This window comes from Myxocyprinus asiaticus, chromosome 43 (genome assembly GCF_019703515.2).
Source record: "Myxocyprinus asiaticus isolate MX2 ecotype Aquarium Trade chromosome 43, UBuf_Myxa_2, whole genome shotgun sequence".
Taxonomy (NCBI): Eukaryota; Metazoa; Chordata; class Actinopteri; order Cypriniformes; family Catostomidae; genus Myxocyprinus; species Myxocyprinus asiaticus.
The window spans coordinates 24,928,448-24,944,430 of NC_059386.1; the positions used below are offsets into that span (position 1 = coordinate 24,928,448).

General features: G+C 38.7%; 1 protein-coding gene across 2 annotated transcripts in view; it reads left to right on the top strand.

The window, feature by feature from the left end:
* Positions 1–15,983, top strand: part of LOC127434006 (LHFPL tetraspan subfamily member 6 protein-like) — a 53,233-nt gene that overhangs the window by 32,817 nt on the left and 4,433 nt on the right. For both annotated transcript variants that reach the window (XM_051686423.1, XM_051686424.1), the window contains exon 3: positions 13,539–13,637. In XM_051686423.1, coding sequence (XP_051542383.1) covers positions 13,539–13,637 — 99 coding nt within the window. The remainder of the gene's footprint in view (positions 1–13,538; positions 13,638–15,983) is intronic.

Sequence of the window (15,983 nt, forward strand, 5' to 3'; positions counted from 1 at the left end):
TTTTAGTTCATCTATTTATTTTAATTAGATCACATACAGTTGTCAGAGGGTCATGTTACAATGTAATCTGTACCTGTTACAACATGCCCTGTTGGCATTTAATTCTTCATTTCACTTTCCTTTTTTCCAGGTAGATGGTGAAAAAAGTACACACTGTATTCATAAAACAAGACCATATATTTGTACCAGACATGTGTAAAATTAATGTGAAAAAGGAAAAATTCTTTGAACCCCAAGTGTATTTACACAAACTTAAGAAAACCAAAAGGTGTTAGTTTGAGCCCCACTCTCCCCTACAATGTCCGTGAATATCATTCCACAGAGACCATCTTGGCACTCTCATTTCCTGAAGTGTTGTCAGGCTGCATGAGCACCGTATAGTGTTGACAGTGGACCATCTGCTGTTGTAAATGGTAACTACATTTGTCTAAGCCAGTGGTTCCCAAACTGGGTGCCGCTAGAACTGGCTAGGGGTGCCGCAAAATTTCTGCTCAGTTTAATATTTTAATAGCCACCAGTTAAAAGTACCGGCAGTACCGAGTACTGATTCAATTCCGTATCCGCAGGCTGTTTGTCTACAGCCGGCAGCTTTCTAAATGCTCACATTCGAATGTGCTTGTGCTCTGTATAGAGCGCTTGTTTCTTGTGCTGAACACAGCTGTGTGCGTGAACATTTAAATGCGCTTCTTGACGTGATATGAATGTAAACACTGGCATTAATGAATTACGAGAGTGTGAATTACGGGACAGAAATCTGCGCAGTCAACGCAATATTAATGTAAGCCATTAATGTATTACGTGATGCAGACAGGACAAAAAAATCTAAATATCCGATCTGTGCGATGTGTAAATGCAGCCTAATAGATGTGCTTTAATAGGCCTATTAATCAAACAACAATAATGACAAGAAAAAGAGAAAAGCACTTACTGTTCTTGGCTGGATAATTTCAGAAGCTTTAAGCCCAAAATTTAAGTTGTTTTATTTTTCATTGAATTACTTTTTTAATGTTTTCATATCACAATTTTTAAATGATTAATTGCTGTTCCTAAAAACACTTAAAGCACTTTTTCTCTATTTCTAACTCTTGAATAATTACTTTAAAAAGGTGAAGCAATGTTTAGGAGAAACACTTGAAGGCTACATTATTTTAATTTAATTTGTTAATATTTATATCAATATTAAGAGTGTTTTCATTTGCATATTTTTTTCAGTGGTTGGAGTGCCGTGGAGGGAAAAAAATATATAAAGTTTGGGAACCACTGGTCTAAGCTAATCTCCAGAAAACCACTTACTCCATTGTTTTTGCCTACAATAAGAAGTGGATTTGGCTGTACAGTGGAATATTTAGTCAGCATGAAATCATTTTGACCCAATTGACCCAATTTACTTTCTTAATACACATTCCTGGTCTTATTGTGTGCAAATTATCAGTGAACATTATTGCAAAGAAAAAAATGTCTTAGTAATCTTTTGCTCCACCTCTGAATTGACTTTTATTTTAGGCAGACATCACCTAGACCAGAAAATAATGTTAACCAAAAGCCAAATAGCTATTTAGGTATTGTTTTAGGGGCCATTCACATTGAATGCATCGTTGCGCTAAAAAAAAGCTTGATGCAGCGCAACGTTTTTAAAAGTTGAATTTCTTTTCAACTTAAAGCGTGAGATGCTGAAAGACATCTGACAAACACATGTTAACATAAAAAAGCATTGAAAAACAGCATTAACGCACACAAAAACAAATTCGATGTGAACGGCCCCTGTTGTAGGTAAAATCTTGCCAGTTGTTAACAGTAATTTAATGCCGGTTAATGTAACATACCTTACGGTAATACTAGCAAAATATGAAAGCTTTGAAAAAGATATACCACTGGGATACATTGAGTGCGTTTACATGCACGTTCTTAAAATGATTATGCTTAATAAGCCATCAACGCGTGCGGTCTTGTAAATGCAATAAACCGCATTCCTTTATTGGCGCAAAGGCCATAAATGGCTTATGAATAACCTGGACGACACGGGTAGATTTTTGCCCACTACGCTGATTTCGCATGCCATGTAAACACCTTACCTGGTGTTCTTACGGCTCATCAAATGTGCGCATGTGTTGAGCGCATGTCTCTTCACGGTTTGACGTCAAAAGTAGAGAATAATGTGATTATTTCAAATACAATGTAAATGCGGATTTCTTGCCTTGTCAGATTTTTTAAATAAGCTGAGTGTAGAGAGAAATCAGCATATTGGTGTGTATGCATACGGGCTATACTGACTATGTTTACATGGATACCAGAAAGCGGGTTATTGCGAGAAAGCGGCATATTGTGAGAACGCAGGGTTCCTGTTTATGTGCACTGTAAAAACTGCGTACTCTTTACTCCCATACACATGCGGCTCGGTCAATACACAGCAACGTAATTTCTCCGAGACGCTTGTGTAAATAACAAACATGGTATCTGAGGAAGACTAAACTATTTTATTCTCTGTTGCTTCGCTTTATTTCCAGATATTCCGGAGTTGTTGCTGTGTTTGTTTCCTTACCTTTCTATTGCGACCTGCAGCAGAATTGTGCTGCAATAGTGGGGTTTCCCTTTACGTAAAACTCTAGGATTCCTCAATGTACCAGCGCATATACCCGAACGTGAGGGACCGTCTATATTTTACAGTGGTGTTTATAAATGGGTATAGTTTATAGTGTATGAGCTTTTCCCACTGTACTCCAAGAAATGTTTTGTTGATTTGCTGTTGGGCTCCATCTGATGACGTTTGTTACTTGGCCTTTTCCACTCACATGCGCACTCCTTAAAAATCTGTTAGAATGGCACTTATGTATTTACATGGCCACATAAGCAGCTTTCTTCGGGAGAAACCTAGGTGTGTTTAACCGCTTTCTCTTTATCCCTTAAACGGCATAAGGAAATTTTTCCTTAAACGTTCATGTTTACATGATGCCCAACATAACATCAGAACTCTGCTTTCTGCAGAAACCCTGGAATAAACAGCTTTCTGAAGTGCATATAAATGTGGTCATTGAGGTGCAATTTCACTTTTCACAATCCAATCAATTCCTGTTGAATAAAATCAAATCCCTGCCCTAAATTTTTTACTCATAGAATATTCTGTCTCAGCTAATTTTTTTTGCTCTGAAAAAATCTGATCTATAGTGAAATAAAATTTTAACTGTATTTCAACCAATATAGACATCAAGTAATGCTGCAAACTTGCCCATTTCATTCCAGGAGTGGCAATGTCATTTCACATGAGAGCAAGATGATTGAAGTTGATGACTGACTTTGCGGCTTGATTAAAAATTCAAAACCATACCCCTCTACATGCAAGGAGAGAATTGTGTTTAGATAAGGGTTTAAAACAGGATTATGGGTTTCTGGTTGGGGCCTGATCTCTATATGTGATCAACTTGTGAATCCTTAGAGAATAAATACTCAGATGTAGTACCATCTTGCTGAATTATCTCTCCTCACTCTCTCTCTCACTCTTACACTCTCTTTTTCTTCTTACTTCTCTGTCTTGCTGCATCCTTAAACTTACTCTGCTCAAACTGAGTAGCAGCTTCTAATAAGAGTAGCACAGTTCATATGTGTGTGCCCCTTCCTTACTGAAACACATATGAACTAAACACAGACATGCCATTCCATGAGATCATTATCTAATGAGCCAGATTTTCCGCTCTGTGCTTTGCTTTGTTCCCTAGACCCATTTTTTTAAAGTCAAAGCAAAATTCCTGTTAGATTCCTCACACTCTGGGCAATGGTGCTGCTGAATCTGTTTCTCTTCATGACCACATCATTGGTGATTAGTACATTCTGTCACCTCTGTCAAGATTTTGTAACACATTAGCGTACACACACACCACTTTAACTAGTTTAGTGCACACTATACTAGTTTTAGTATGTGTTTGCACACTAGTTTTAGTGGATGCTAGTTTGTCTTGTCTGCACTAACTTGTGCATAATAGTTTTAAAGTGCATACATGATCTTAATGTAAATACTATCTAGTGAATACTATCAATACTATTACACTATGAAGTGTACACTACCTAGTGAATACTAACTTTGCATGCTTGTTTAGTAGAGAACATTACCGATTATACACTACTTAGTGCATACTAGTTTTGTAGTATGTTTTTGCAGTGCACATGATCTAGTGAAACTAGTTTAGTAGTGCTCCCTACCTAAAGTACATTGTGTTTTGTAATGTATGCTTAAAATTGTAGTGCATATTACTGTATGACCAGTAGGTACTGCAAGTATGCATTTAAACTGGAATGCTCTATAGCAAGTATATACACCATTTTGTACTTACTACCAGAACTCTAAGGTAAAAAAGGGAAAAAGATTTTGTAACACAAATTTTCACAAACATGACTTCCACCAGCAAAGTGCACACTACATAGTATACTATTTTTTTAGGGGATGCTTGTTGATTGAATCTTAAATATAAGATTTTTATTAGTGTCTGAATAGCCCTCTGTTTCTCCTGTTAAATTTATCGTCATCAATATGTTTCTCACTTTTTCTGTGATGTAAATAACTTTCTTTCACATTATTGCAGCAATCCTTTCTATTGTCTCAAATATTAAGAATAACTGCTGTACTCAGAACTCTAGGACCCTGTTAAAAACTTCACTAGGCCATCACCTGCATGCATTCTTGATCACTTTCCGACCCTGCAATAGCAAAGGTCAGGGCGAAATGGGTGTGATGCTGCAATCTGCAGGAATTCATTTCTGCATAACTCTGCAGAAAACTATACATGCACACACATACATAATAACTGACTCGATCAACTTACCGATACTCATTTGGTATAACTAATCAAACTTTTTTGATTGCTTCTGAGAAACAGAAGAGTGAAAGAACATAAACACTTACAGCATTTCCTCTCCATTTTTACTGCAAAAAGCTTTTTGAACTCTGAAGGAGAATGTCATTTTTATAAGTGCCTGACGCAATGTAATGGATTTTTCAGGAAGTGGAGGGAAAAAAAGGAGGCATCTGCAGAATTTTAAAGACAAAAACTTACAGAATTACTTGTGCTGGAAAACTTAGGCCTATGCCCCAGAATCAAGGCATTTTATGTCAAAGAATTTCAGCTTTGACTTTGGTGATTTGACATTCGGAATATGTTTTTTCAATAGTAATATGTCAAAAACATCCTCAGTTAAAAGTAGGTATAAAAAGAATAGTATTATTATAGTATTGTCAATCAAAATATTGACCATATACAGTATATCAATCAAAATATATGTGCATCTGAAAGAGCTTTTTTCCAGAAATAAAACAATTCTCGATCAGCCAGGGCTTTAGCTTGTACGATATTGTGGGTGTGTCCTTTGTGTTAAATGTTCTGTCCTGTCATTATCAAAAATGTCTCAGCCCAGGCAGCTTGATGATTGCATAGCCAGAGAACCTGACTCAGTTATTCTAACTAAACACAGGGCAAACTGAACATTACCTCATATACATACAGGACTCAACGCTAACATTTTTGCTTAGGATATTTAGGGTTACAGTCAAAAATTTAAGGGCACAGTCGGAGATCTGTTAACTGTTTATGTTTCACAAAATAAAATACATATGCCCAAGCAGGCATTAAGAATTACTAAAGAATTTCAAAACAAAGGACATTAGACACCTGTGATAAACATTTTTCCAAGTTCTTTTTTTCATCAGTTAACTATCAACATCAGTCCTGACTGATCACCTTTATGAACTTCTTATTAATAAAAATATGTTCTTCTTAACATATTTCTAGTTCATATACATTCAAATATATATGAAAATACAGTATATTAATCAAACTTTCATAACTTTTTGAATGTACTGTAGTTTTAACTAAATATTTTAAGCAGTATATAATGCAACAGTGCTTGTTTATATTATTCATTAAAGTTTATATAAAATGTTAACAATACATTTCCTATGACGCACGTCACACACATAAAATACCTCACATTCTTTATTGAAGATGACTGTTTTTTGCATTCGTATATGCTGTTTTGTAATTGTTGTTCTATGTAAACATGCGCTAGACGACCATATTTTAATGTTACGCCTGGTATCGCTACTTTTTTTAAGCGTCTCATGTGTGAGCGCCACGTTTTTAAGACATCCATCATTTTCTGAATTTAAAAACATTGTCATATAATTAAAACGCTGTCCGTAATTTTGACAGATAAAAAACAAGCAAGAATCTCCAACTAAACCATAAGCGGTATATCTGCCTGTGCTGCTCCACTCTCTTTCGGTCTCTGCGTGCGCGTGAGAAAGAGAGGGAGAAAGAGAAATATGTCTCAGGTATACAGTGGCAAGAAAAAGTATGTGAACCCTTTGGAATTACCTGCATTTATGTATGAATTTGTCTAAAAAAAACTAAGTTACAATAATGAACTAACACAATCTGTTTTAGCTTATATCACACAAATTATTGTTTTATTTTCTCATACATATTGAATACATCAGTCAAACGTTCACAGTGTAGGTTGGAAAAAGTATGTTTCCCCTAGGCTAATGACGTCAACAAAAGCTAATTAGAGTTAGAAGTTTGCAAACCTGGCATCCAATTAATGATTAAGTTTGTCAAAGACCACCTTGACATTCCACAACGCTACTGTAAAAATGTTTTTAGGACTGATGAAACTGGTTGAATTGTTTGGGAAGAACAATGAATTCCCAAGTTTATCAAGATATACTACAGGATAATGTCAGGGTGACTGTGCACCATCTGAAGCTCAGAAGAATTTGGTTGATGCAGCAGGACAATGACCCTAAACACTGAAGGAAATCCACTTCCGAATGGCTTCAAAAAAAGGAAAATACACCTTTTGGAGTGGCCCAGTCAGAGCCCAGACTTTAACAAAATAGAGATGCTGTGGAATAATAATAACTTATTTAGCTTTTTTATATATTCAGTGAATTCAGAAAGTATTCAGACTCCTTTTATTTTTTCACATTTTGTTATGTTGCAGCCTAATGCTAAAATACTTTAAATTATTATTATTAAACTTGCAGTAGGACAACCATCACTGCAACACTCAACCGATCTGGAATTTATGGCAGAGTGGCTGGATGGAAGCCTCACCTAAGTGCAAGATACATGAAAGCCTGCTTGGAATTTGCAAAAAAGCACCTAAAGGATTCTCAGACTGCGATGAAACCAAGATTGAACTGTTTGGCCTCAATTCCAAGCGTCATATCTAGAGGAAACCAGGCAATGCTTATCACCTGTGCATTACCATCCCAACGGTGAAGCATGGTGGTGGAAGCATCATGCTGTGGGGGTGTTTTTCAGCAGCAGGGACTGGGGATTGGTCAGGGTTGAAAGAAAGCTGACGCAGCAAAATACAGAGATATCCTTAATGTAAACCTTGTCCAGAGCATTATCAAAAATCTGTTTTTTGCTTTGTCGTCATTGGGTATGAAGTGTAGATTGATGTGGGAACAAATAATTTTAAGCATTTTAGCATAAGGCTGCAACATAACAAAATGTGAAAAAAATGAAGGGGTCTGAATACTTTCTGAATGCACTGTATATAAATTATATAATATTATGGCAGCGGGGGCGTGGTCGAGCGCCTGTCCAGAGAGAGAGCGGTAAGGGCGCTTACACCTGAGCTAAATTATGTCTAACACCTGTCTCTAATTCCAGTGAGCTTGGGGAGAGCGGCATATAAACAGCCACACCACCACCAAAAGAGCACGAGAGACACTAGAGAGCCTACAGTGATCGTGGAGGCTGATTTGTTTATGTTTATGAAGCTAATATGTTTACCTATGTGAAGCTAATGAGTTGAGTGCCTATGTGCCTCTGAGACTGAGTTTGTGAAGCTCTAAAGCATTGAAGTGGCCGATTAAAAGCCTTACCTGTGTCTGGAAAAACCCGCTTTCCTGTGTCCCCCTTCCCTTCTGCTTGTGGAGTCTTTACATTGGTGCCGAAACCCGGGAGATTACGAAGTACACCCCATGGAGTCCTCCCAGGTGGCCGAGATTCTCCAGTCCCTCGCCAGCCTGCACCAGTCCAACCAGCAATCCCTGCTTGAGCTTCGCCAAGACCAGGAACAATGTTTTTTTGAGATCCTACGAGCTCAAGCAGAGGACCGGCTCGCGATCCGGAGCCTCCTCGGCCAGGAGAGAAAGCAAGCGGCAACCCCGGACCACCGCAACCAGCTGCCTCCCCCCACACTCCTGAAGATGGGCACGGAGGACGATGCCGAGGCCTTCATCGATTTGTTTGAGAGGACCGCGGAGATCTGGGGCTGGCTGCGTGACCAGTGGGCGGATCACCCATTGGTATCTGGCTCTCCAGCCCTTTAAATTTAAGGTGGTCCACAGACTGGGGCGCAGATGGCTGACACCGATTTCCTTTCCAGAAATGGGGGGGGGGGAGTGGTAGACAGGCCGGATGGCTCCCTGGCCTGAGTCAGGCGGTGGGGATATGTGGCAGCGGGGGCGTGGTCGAGCGCTAAGGTAGAGCGGTAAGGGCGCTTACACCTGAGCTAAATTATGTCTAACACCTGTCTCTAATTCCAGTGAGCTTGGGGAGAGCAGCATATAAACAGCCACACCACCGCCAAAAGAGCGCGAGAGTCTGACACGAGAGCCTACAGTGATCGTGGAGGCTGATTTGTTTATGTTTATGAAGCCGGAAACGCTTGGTTGAGGTTATTGCTACCAAAGAAGGATCAATCCAGTTATTAAATCCAAGGGTTCACTTACTTTTTTCACAGCAAGGGGATGTGTTCAATAAAGACATGAATGATCATAATTGTTTGTGTGTTGTTAGCATAAGCACATTGTGTTTGTCTGTACCTGTGACTCTGATGAAGATGAGATCACATTTTATGACCAGTGAATTCAGAAAACCTGCTAATTCCAATGGGTTCACATACTTTTTCTTGCCACTGTATTAGAGTAGGAAAGAGCAGTTTTGATGCAAAAATTACTAGTGTAACACACTTTTAAAAGTGTTTTCTATATAATTTTATATGCATTAGGGAGTTTTTATTCTGATGGTGCTATATAAGTTCAGGTGATCATAATTTTCCATATTTGCATTCATTAATTTTTGCTCACAAATGTGAGTGAATCGCTCGCACTGTAGAGCCCTGACATAGTATGCATACTTCACAGGAGTTGATACTGGATAAGATTGAAAACTAATCAGAAGCTAAGAAGCTCAGGTGAGCTGGAAAATCGAGACCTGTCCCTCTTGTGAATGATTGGGGTGCTTCATCTCACATTTTTCCCAGTTATAATGTTTGATTTCTGGGGTCTCTGGAATCCTTGATTCTGATTGGTTAATTGCAGCATTCTGCAGTCAAATATTTTTGTATAATGACCGTTGGTATAATTGATCATTGTCCCAGGCAACTGATTTCCTACATAGCTGTGATAGTCTCTCGTATCACTTGACAATCTCTTTCTCTTCTCTTATTACAATAACTTCAACTCAGATTAATATTTCATGCTCTTTTATTTATTAATTTGGAAGGTAGCCATGTAATAAGTGGGGTAATATACAGTCAGCTGGTCATTATCACAAAATAAACCCCAACAGGATAATCAAGACCCCAATGTCTAGCAGAAGGGGCTAGTATCATCCTGAAGGGGTTTATTTTGCCATAATCAGGGCTCAAGTTGAGAGGGGAGGCCATGCAAGAAATGCCAAAAAGCATCCCCCTTGTAAAACCACCATCTACCGTTTTTATCCCCTTTAGATCAATTGTGTCATGAATTACTTACAACTAATCATGCAAGTAAAATATAAAATTTTCTACATTTGATAAATAACAGACTTTAAATAAGTGTGATTAGCAGGTCAGAATTAGATTTTATGTGTGTGTTTGCCAGATTTCAATAGGTGAAATCCCACAATTAGATCTTGACACTTGTACAGTCTGGAAATATTCTGCCAGGGTGACGCTTTAGTACGCAATCTGGCAACCTTGAGTGTGCGAGTTTTCTCTCTCTCAACGGCGAAAAGATGCTGGATTTCTGAAAACATTGGCAAACAGGTATGTCGGAGTTTAGCGATGGGTTGACTTGTCCTTCCTAGTGTTCACATGAAACTTACACCACTGAAGGTAATGCAAGTTTTCAAAAGTTTTGCGCAATTTCAAAAATGGCCAAGAGAAGAGTTCGAGAAAATATTTAGTCTTTCTTTAAAAAGAAGAGAACAGAAGGTAAGATATTGCTATGACGAGTGTACAGTTACAACATGTACATGTTTTTAATTCAACCAAATTTCAGAGTTTTGCCCACAAAACGCTTTTGTGTGTAGAACAACTTTTTTACACCACTGTTTAAGCATCCTTCATAGAAACAGCCCAAACTTCCTTTATAGTTCAGTTATTGGTGTAGAAAAAATGTGTGTCTGTGACAGTGGGTGAGCGATCTAGAAAAAAAACTTTTTCATTATCTTAACTTGGATTCTTTTCACAAAATTCATCATAAAATACAATAACAGAGGGTAACGTGCATATTATGGACATGTGTCCTAAGGGTCAACGAAGTGATGCTCATTTTTGTCCAGATCTATTAAATTAAAAATACATTAAAAAATGCAATTCACACAAACCATTTACTTGAATACACCTCTTCTATGATGAGCGTATTTTCAGTTTCTGAGTTTAAAGTCATATTGATATTTTGTCTTGGTCTTAAAGTAACAAATGTCATGTGGTGTCCAGAAACAGTACAAAAAAAAAAAAATAAAAAAAAAAAGTCAAAGTCTCATTAAAAACTGAAATTCCTGAAAAAAGAAATGTTGGCATGACTAGTGCAGAATAATCTTTTATTGTTTTATATATATATATATATATATATATATATATATATATATATATATATATATATATATATATATATATATATATATAATCAGTAAAACAATTGTGTTCTCAAATATAATTCATATTTAAAAATGCTTTTGTCCATCAAATCAAACCCATTGGGTGAAACCAACATGATGATAGCCATTGTTGACCATAAAAAACATACAACAGAGCGGACACCTTTAGACCCTCAAGACTGAGCGTGAAGTTTTCAAAAACATCTGATATTCATTTTGACATTTTTATGAAAAGGCACATTTTGTTCAAGTCATGTGGAGGAACCCTGAGAAAACTCCTTGATATTCTTGAATCAAAAATTCATAATATTTATTAAAAAAAAATATATAAACTCAGCAAAAAAAGAAATGTCCCTTTTTCAGGACACTGTATTTTAAAGATCATTTTGTAAAAATCCAAATAACATTATAGATCTTTATTGTAAAGGGTTTAAACAATGTTTTCCATGCTTGTTCAATGAACCATAATTAATGAACATGCACCTGTGGAACGGTCGTTAAGACACTAACAGCTTACAGACGGTAGGCAATTAAGGTCACAGTTATAAAAACTTAGGACACTAAAGAGACCTTTCTACTGACTCTGGAAAAACACCAAAAGAAAGATGCCCAGGGTCTCTGCTCATCTGCGTGAACGTGCCTTAGACATACTGCATGGAGGCATGAGGACTGCAGATGTGGCCAGGGCAGCAAACTGCAATGTCCATACTGTGAGAAACCTAAGAGAGCGCTACAGGGAGACAGGAAGGACAGCTGATTGTCCTGGCAGTGGCAGACCACGTGTAACAACACCTGCACAGGATCGGTACATCCGAATATCACACCTGTGGGACAGGTACAGAATGGCAACAACAACTGCCCGAGTTACACCAGGAATGCACAATCCCTCCATCAGTGCTCAGACTGTCCGCAATGTACTGAGGGCTTGTAGGCCTGTTGTAAGGCAGGTCCTTACCAGACATCACCGGCAACAACATCGCCTATGGGCACAAACCCACCTTCGCTGGACCAGACAGGACTGGCAAAAAGTGCTCTTCACTGACGAGTCACAGTTTTGTCTCACCAGGGGTGATGGTCGGACTCGCGTTTATCGTCGAAGGAATGAGCGTAACACCGAGGCCTGTACTCTGGAGCGGGATCGACTTGGAGGTGGAGGGTCCGTCATGGTCTGGGGCGGTGTGTCACAGCATCATCGGACTGAGCTTGTTGTCATTGCAGGCAATCTCAACGCTGTGCGTTACAGGGAAGACATACTCCTCCCTCATGTGGTACCCTTCCTGCAGGCTCATCCTGACATGACCCTCCAGCATGACAATGCCACCAGCCATACTGCTCGTTCTGTGCGTGATTTCCTGCCAGACAGAAATGTCAGTGTTATGCCATGGCCAGCGAAGAGCCTGGATCTCAATCCCATTGAGCACATCTGGGACCTGTTGGATTGGAGGGTGAGGGCTAGGGCCATTCCCCCAAGAAATGTCCGGGAACTTGCAAGTGCCTTGGTGGAAGAGTGGGGTAACATCTCACAGCAAGAACTGTCACATCTGTTGCAGTCCATGAGGAGGAGATGCACTGCAGTACTTAATGCAGCTGGTGGCCACACCAGATACTGACTGTTTGACCCCCCTTTGTTCAGGGACACATTATTCCATTTCTGTTAGTCACATGTCTGTGAAACTTGTTCAGTTTATGTCTTAGTTGTTGAATCTTTTTATGTTCATACAAATATTTACAAAAGTTAAGTTTGCTGAAAATAAAAGCAGTTGAAAGTGAAAAAATATTTACCTTGATAAATGTGTTTGAAAAATTAATGATTAAGTTGTTTATAATCTCATGTATTCAAGGTTCAAAGAAAGTATTATAATACTTTTTACTTGATGGTCACACCACATGACAATTTAAAGTTTTTCAAAACCATTCCCCTTGAAACATTTTGACAAATCGACAACTGGCCATAATGACAGAGTAACTCTTCAAGTCATTATAACTCCCTCCACTTAAACCTAGGTTTTTTTACCCAATGAAACAGACCAAATGTCACCCATAATAGATGGCATCCATTTAGATCCCTAAACTAAAGATGTACATTGTTTACCATCCTTTTTAGTTGTTGTTGTTGTTGTTGCTTAGAACATTCTATTAGGGATTTAGTGCCCTGTAGTGAAGAGATGCCATAATTAAACCACAATTTTTCTGGTGGTAATTACATGCCTGTTTATTTCTGCTGAATATGTAAGAACATAAAATAGAAAATATGAAAGAATTCCCAAGAAACTTGCTCATAAATATAAGCACTTGCTACATTCATTATCATATTTTCATGGCTGTTTGGGCCTTGAGCTCTGATGAAAACAAGACTTGTGTTTTATCGTCTGTGCAGAGGTGTGTGTTTGCATTTGTTTGTGATGGAGTATCTGTGTCAGCTGTCGGGGGGAAAATTAGCTAATGATCTGTGTTGTTTTCAGTAAAACAAATAATAGATTATTATACGTATGATAATGTATAATAAAATGTGAAATTATCTGCTGTTTTTCATGGCGTTTTCTATTTATTTTCTATCTATTTTTTAGGAGATATCACTCTCCTCCTCACACAGCAGGAAACTGTCTGAGCTCTCTTAGTCATTTATTACATTTTTCTTGTGCACCTCATAATGTTTCTCTCTCTTTGCAGGTTTGCTGATTGGATCTGGATGTGCCCTGTACCCATTAGGGTGGGACAGTGAAGAGGTCAGACAAACCTGTGGCAACAGTTCCGACCAGTTTGATCTTGGTATGTCATGGACATAAAACTGCCTTTTAAATTCCAATTCAGTTGCTGAATTTGAGATGAGGTTGCAAATAGGATGCTGAATTGTAATTTGAATACAAAGAAATACAATTCAAATGGAATTTAGAAGTGAATTGAGAATACCGATTTATTAATGAATTGCTGAACTTGATTTGATTTAAGGTAGCAAACAGAAAGAATAATTAAAATAAAGATGCTGTAAGTCAGTATGTTTAATTGGAGACCAGAAAGCAGGTTATTGCGAGAAAGCAGTGTACTTGTTTACATGCACTGTATAAGCAGCATACTCTTTACTCCTGCATCCATGCAGCTCGGTCAGTAAGCAGCTTTCTCTAGAGCAACGCGACGCTTGTGTAAATAACAAACATGGCAGGGCTCCAGACTAACATTTGAGAGCGGTGGCACCAGTGCCACCAAGTTCTACAGTTGGTGGCACCAGCACCTCGTTTGATAGCACCGGTAGGGCCGTGGGGGGTTGGGTTCTGGGGCATATAAACAATTATAAGAAAGAAATTAATAATAAAAGTAATATTATTATTATATTACAAAAATTAGTGCAATTACCAGTCATATTGTATATTTTGCCCCACTGAAATGCTCATTCGACAGTAAGGTGTTGATTTTGAGTTGGTACTTATTTGTAAATTTACTGGTATTAACAACAGGAAGGTTATCTATACCATCTATAAAAAGTAAAAAGTTAACACCTCATTTTTAAAGGGCTAAATTATTCTGACAGTGCAACTAAATTGGGACTCCTTTCATCAGGTTATGGTTGATTCAAGTTCGGGGGGAGGGGGGGTTATTTTTCCCCTTTTCCCCCTGAATTGGAATTTGGAAAAGTCCTCGTGGTTGCGTAGTGATTCACCTCAATCCGGGTGGTGGAGGACAAATCCCAGCTGCCTCCTCGTCTGAGACAGTCAACCCGCGCATCTTATCACGTGGCTTGTTGAGCGCGTTGCCCACAGAGACATAGCGCGTGTGGAGGCTTCACGCCATCCACCGCGGCATCCACGCTCAACTCACCACGCGCCCCACCGAGAACGAACCACATTATAGTGACCACGAGGAGGTTAACCCAATGTGACTCTAACCTTCCTAGCAACCGGGCCAATTTGGTTGCTTAGGAGACCTGGCTGGAGTCACTCAGCACGCCCTGGGTTCGAACTAGCGAACTCCAGGGATGGTAGACAGCATCTTTTCCACTGAGCTACCCAGGCCCCCCATCTCTTGGAAATTGTAAGGCAAACAAAACTTCTTCAATCAGAGAGCATTAGAAGAGAACAGATTTTACACAGAAGGAAATCTAGCATTGTCCATAAATTGTCCATGGTAACCACAGGTAAAACCAAGCATGTATTGTCACTACCATGGTTAGATGTAAAATTATTTCTAATACAAATTGTAAAACTTAAATACATGAACATTTAGAAATGGCCATAGTTGTAACAAAAATGAATGATATTCCCTCAATCCCCTAATGTAGCCTATTTTATATATAATAGCAGTAAAATAAAAATACTATAGTTAATGAAGTTAGTGTTACTATAATAAATACATTCTTTAAAGGGTGCTAAAATGTGAAAAGTATTATTTATACCTGTGCTCCTGTTCATCTCTTTAATACAGTTCAGAATGCCAGGCTGTTTAATGTGGTTTTAAACTAGTTTACTCACCAAAGGTTTTCATAGAGTTTGCACCAGAGAATTCTGTGCTGAATTCACATGGGTTTTGTGCCTTCTCACTGCTTCTCGCTGCGCTGTGCATTTGAGAGCTCGAGACCGGATCTGCTTCTCACTGGTCCTCGTGGCGCTGTAAAGATTAAGAGCCCAAACATACTTCACGCAAGTACACAAATGCAAACGCGAGTGCTTCGCCAACACGTGGTCCCGCTGTACATGAGTTTTTTAGGCGCCACGAAAGAGTTTTTTAGGCGCCACGAAACCGGATGTGGTGGTGTCAACATGTTTGCAGTTTAGGAGTGTGCTTTTGTATTTGCTAAAAAAAATATGTTTGTATAATCTGACTTGTTCAGCAAGACTCCTCAAATTGCTGCTCTGCCATGACAGTTGTTGATTGAAAAAAGAAAATCTGCTGTAGCACCCCTTGCGGCAACACTGAAAATACAGCGCGTACTTGCGTTAGGTTATGAATTGCAGACAAGTGCGACCTGTAACAAAAAAATGCGACCATTTAGTCGCAGTCTGGAGCCCTGCATAGTATCCGAGGAAGACTTCACTATTTTATTTTATTCCAGAGTTGTTGCTGTATTTGTTTCCTTACTTTTCTATTGCGACCTGCAGCAGAATTGAGCTGCAATAGTGTGGT